Genomic DNA, 4,470 nt, shown 5'->3' on the forward strand with positions numbered 1-4,470 from the left:
AAGTATTGGTAAACGCTTGTTAGCAATTGAAAAAAAACAACAACTGTAATTGGGCTGCTTTTGTAGACAAAATGACTGTAAAATTTTTACCTCCAATATGACAACTGGACATAACTTCTCTACTTGGTGAGGTCATGTGACATTGCAGTATACTACTGTCTGAAATATTTGTTTAGTAACCATGTAGTTTAGTATAGTTTTTTTTAAAGACATAGCAATTAATAATTATTAATGGTGGCAACTCATTTTTTTGTGAAAGGTAAGACAGTAAGAGACAAAACAATTCAAATTGTTCACATTTATTTTGCTTATTGTGCTCACAAAAAAAAATTAAGAACACCTTCAGCAGAGAGGTTTAATTGCAATTTTGTAGGCAAAGTTACATTCAATCTCTAAGTCAAACGTACAGGCTTCTCCAATATTTACAAAAGAAAAAGACAAGATGCTACACAAACATTGCATCTGATAAGTTCCTTAATTTTGTTGTAATCGAAACAAACCACAGTATAAACAGGAACCAGAACACGTGTCACAGCTTGGTTTGACTTCAAAAATGCTCCAATGGTCTGAGGATGACTTGCTGATAAAAGAGCTGCATGTGCTTTTTGAGATCAAGATATCATTTGTACAATAATCACAGTTGAAACACCCCTTCTATACATACTTACACTTTAATAAGCTCAGAGATACACCATAAAGCATATGCAAATCATTTTCCTACTGAAATCACAGACCACTAAAAGTGTTTAAAAGTTCCCAGGATCTTTAAAATATGTGGTTATAAACTTGGCATTATTGATTATATTGGCTTGAATTTAGAATAAAATAAAAAATAAAAAAATAAAAAAAATCACTCTAGTGTTGTAAACTGTAGTGGATGATTTGTTGGTCATTCTGTTTTTGGGCTACTCCTTACATCTGTGGTATAAAGCTGAGCCACCAAGGTGACACGCTTAAAAAATAAAATTAAAAAATAACTCCCATTCCCAATCCCTGCACCCCATTTTGTTCCCTGAACCAGCTGCCTTTAATCCACAGTCATGTCCATATATTTTAAACAAGTTTACATTGTTTTGTTTGTATAAAAGTCAAAAAAAAAAAGAAAAAAAAAAAGTTAATACTGATGCCAAAAATAGATGAATACAAATTTTTCTGTATTATTCAATTTAGCCATCCATTTCACAGCTCTAGGAATAACCACAATGGTGGAGTGAGATTTGTGGAGGGGGAGATATAAAAAAACTAAAGACTAAAAAAATCTTTAAAATATTCCTTGTTGCTGACAAAGTTCTCCAAAGTCTCATACCCTGGCATTACTCCATTTTACAACAGGGAAATATTCCTTGATTATCTGTTCTTTTTTCCTCGCTCTCGCTCTCTCTCTCTCTCTCTCACTCTCTTGATGTGTGCAGTGCAGATTACTCTGTGGCAGATTCTGCATGGGCCTCTGGACTGGATTCTGCTTCTTGTACAGTGGGAGCAGATTCTTCTGCCACAGGTGCTTCACTCTGAGAGGCCGCGGGCTCTGCCACTGCTGCTGACTCCGCTGGTTTCTCCTCCTCTTTGGGCTCTTCAGTGGCAGGACTGGCAGCCTTGGGCTCCTCTACCTGTTTCTCCTCTGGTTTGGTTTCTACAGCTGGCACTGCCTCCTCTGCTGGTTTGGCGTTCTCTTCTAACACACCTCCTTCAACAGCTGCAGCTCCCTCAGTTTTGGCTTCCTCACTACCTGCCGCCACTGCCTCCTCACCGCCATCTCCTGTCTCCTTCTTGGTTTTCTTAAAAGAGAAGCCACTTAACTTGAAGGATTTCTTGAAAGAGAAGCGCTTCTTCTTCTTCTTGGGCGTCTCGTTGCTTGTGGAGGGAGTTGCACTATCCTCAGCTTTTGCAGCCTCCTCTTCAGTGGGTGCACTCACTTCTGTGTTTGCCTCTTCTCCCTCCGCAGCCTCCTTTTCAGCAGGAGCTGCCTCAGCCTTCTCTCCCTCCTCAGCCGCCGTGCTGCCATTAGCCTGAACCTCTTCTTTCTCCTCAGCAGCCGCTGGAGAGGCATCTCCATTCACCTTTACGTGTCCATTTTCCTAAAGCAAAACACAGACCATCATTACACAACCAGCATTAAGCCTTGCATTCTGTTAACAAGCACTACCACAATAAGACACAGTGGAGAGGCTGCATATACAAAACAATTCGCTATGCACACCGCTAAAAATAACTGCTTCGATTTTGTCCACAACATATGCTAAAGAAAAGACAATTTGGCGTAAACACTTTCGTTCACACACGAAGCCTCCATGTGTCATAGGTAGGAGTTGAGGCGCAATACACTGCCACAACCTCCAGAGGGCAGCGTTACACCATTAACCATTCGAAAGAACTGACGCGCCAAATAAGCAAACAAACCCGTACAAAACACAGATTGTATGAATGGCCATCAAGGCACAGTATAACGTATTTAAATGATTATAGTAGTTTTAGTTGATCTGTTGTGGTTTCCCCAATGGACTAATTCCATTGATATACTGAAGCGTCTATCGAGCGTCTGTGAATAAAGGCGTGGCGAGCCATTGTTACTCTTAACAATCAATCCCCCGCACTTCCCCCCTCATTTTCAAGACGGACCGAAACAAAACATTAAATAAAACAGTAAATTAAATGATTTAACACAATTCCCTAGTTTTCCTGGATAAAACCAGCATCACCTCTTTCAATTCTCCATAAAGAACGTTCTTCAATTCGAAACAGAGGTTTCTCAAGAACAAATAACGCCAAATCGGATTTAAAAAAAAAACATTTAAGCAACATTAAAGCATTTTACGATCATACATATATCCAATACATGAGAACTGACAAAGCCTCTGGGTTATAAACATTGAATAATTTGTGTGTTTGTTGGTTGCGGGTCTCCAGAAGAACTCCGCGTCAGTATTCTTACAATGAACACCATAAATAAATCAGTTCTCCTATTAAATGACCGTTATTTTACCTGCCCGTTGGCTTTAGAGGGTGAAGCTGCAGCATCTCCGGGTTTTTCTGCAGCCGTTTCTTCTTTTCCAGCAGTCTTAGAGAATTGCGCTCCCATGCTTTGACTCCAACAAAGAGCTCAACAGATCCCCAATACAGAACAAAGAGCAACAAGCCTCTTCCTTAGAATACAACACCTGGCCAAAGAGCGCGCTAAAAGTGAACGTAGCAAGCAAATTCAATCACAGAGAAGAAAACTGTAGAAAAAAACCCTCGGAAAGTGCAAGTATTTATTTAAATCCTAGATTTGTGCCTATAACACTAGACTGCACAGAAAATGGAGAAATTTCCCTGGTTACTAATAAGATGCGGAGTCCAACGCCCAACTGCACCGATGAATGGGCATTCCACGCGATGACGTCACTCAAAGTCGTCGTCGCCCAATCAGAATAGATTCTCAGTGAGAGGGCGCAACTTAAATCTTAACCAGCCAATCATCGCCGACCGTCTGAACGTGGGCGCGTCTTAAAAGTCTGGAGCGAACAATAGAAATGGACACTGCTGTAAATATAAAACCAAGAATAAATTTAAGAGAATCCAAACATCTGTTTTTCCAAAACGCTTGTCCTATGTATACTGGATGTTCAGCATCTTAGAAATGGTTTCTTCATGAGGTTTTTATCAAAACATTTTGTTAATTAGTTTTGTACATCAATAATTTTACTTTGATGAATAGGTGAATTTTCTTCTGGATCTGAGTAATCTGAGATTAACTTGATTTATGTGAATATGTGAATGTCAAATGTGTACTGATCTCCAGCGCTTACTCACTGTAGGCTTGCTGTAGCATACTATTTACACTTTCTAGATGACATAAATCTAGAAAGATTAAGAGAGAAAATATATATAAAAAAAGATACAAAATAAATAAAAAAGTTATTTAAGATACAAAAAAATTTATGTCATTTGTCCATTACGTCACCACCTACCTAACAAATTGTTTGTTCTAAGAACATATTCCAAACATTCCGTTTTGGTTATGGAAACATTAAAATGGAAACATAAAAAAAAAAAAAAAATTAAACTATGCATGATGTTGCTGAAACACTCTTTCAACTTAATTTTATTAACAACTCACATTCTAGGAACGTTTATTTGTAACATTCCAAGAACATAAAAATGTCCAGTTTCCTTAAAGGGATAGTTCACCCAAAAATAAAAGTTATCCCATGATTTACTCACCCTCAAGCCACCATAGGTGTATATGCCTATGTTCTTTCAGACGAACACAATCAGAGATGCATTTAAAAATATCCTGGCTCTTCCAAGCTTTATATTGGTAGTGAATTGGGGTTGAGATTTTGAAGACCAAAAAATGCATCCATCCATCATAAAACTAATCCATACAGCTCCAGGGAGTTAATAAAGGCCTTCTGAAGTGAAGCAATGGGTTTTTGTAAGAAAAATATACCCAGCTATATAAGTGGGCAAATCTCCGCCATAGGCTACAGA

The 4,470-nt window shown here is 38.5% G+C and overlaps 1 protein-coding gene across 1 annotated transcript; it reads right to left on the reverse strand.

Moving 5' to 3' along the window:
• Positions 1-283: 283 nt before the first annotated feature.
• On the reverse strand, positions 284-3,414 carry LOC125277704 (myristoylated alanine-rich C-kinase substrate-like). Its single transcript, XM_048206158.1, has 2 exons — positions 2,981-3,414; positions 284-2,075 (listed from the first exon to the last, which is right to left on the reverse strand). The coding sequence occupies exons 1-2, from the start codon at positions 3,074-3,076 to the stop codon at positions 1,419-1,421; spliced, it is 753 nt and encodes a 250-aa protein (XP_048062115.1). The 5' UTR covers positions 3,077-3,414; the 3' UTR covers positions 284-1,418.
• Between the last annotated feature and the right edge of the window lie 1,056 nt (positions 3,415-4,470).

This window comes from Megalobrama amblycephala, linkage group LG11 (genome assembly GCF_018812025.1).
Source record: "Megalobrama amblycephala isolate DHTTF-2021 linkage group LG11, ASM1881202v1, whole genome shotgun sequence".
In the NCBI taxonomy this organism is placed as follows: Eukaryota; Metazoa; Chordata; class Actinopteri; order Cypriniformes; family Xenocyprididae; genus Megalobrama; species Megalobrama amblycephala.

Coding starts and splice junctions, on each gene's coding strand:
- LOC125277704 (XM_048206158.1), bottom strand. CDS start 3,076: ATGGGAGCGCAATTCTCTAAGACTGCTGGAAAAGAAGAAACGGCTGCA. Junction 2,076..2,980: donor CCTCTAAAGCCAACGGGCAG/GTAAAATAACGG, acceptor GTTTTGCTTTAG/GAAAATGGACACGTAAAGGT.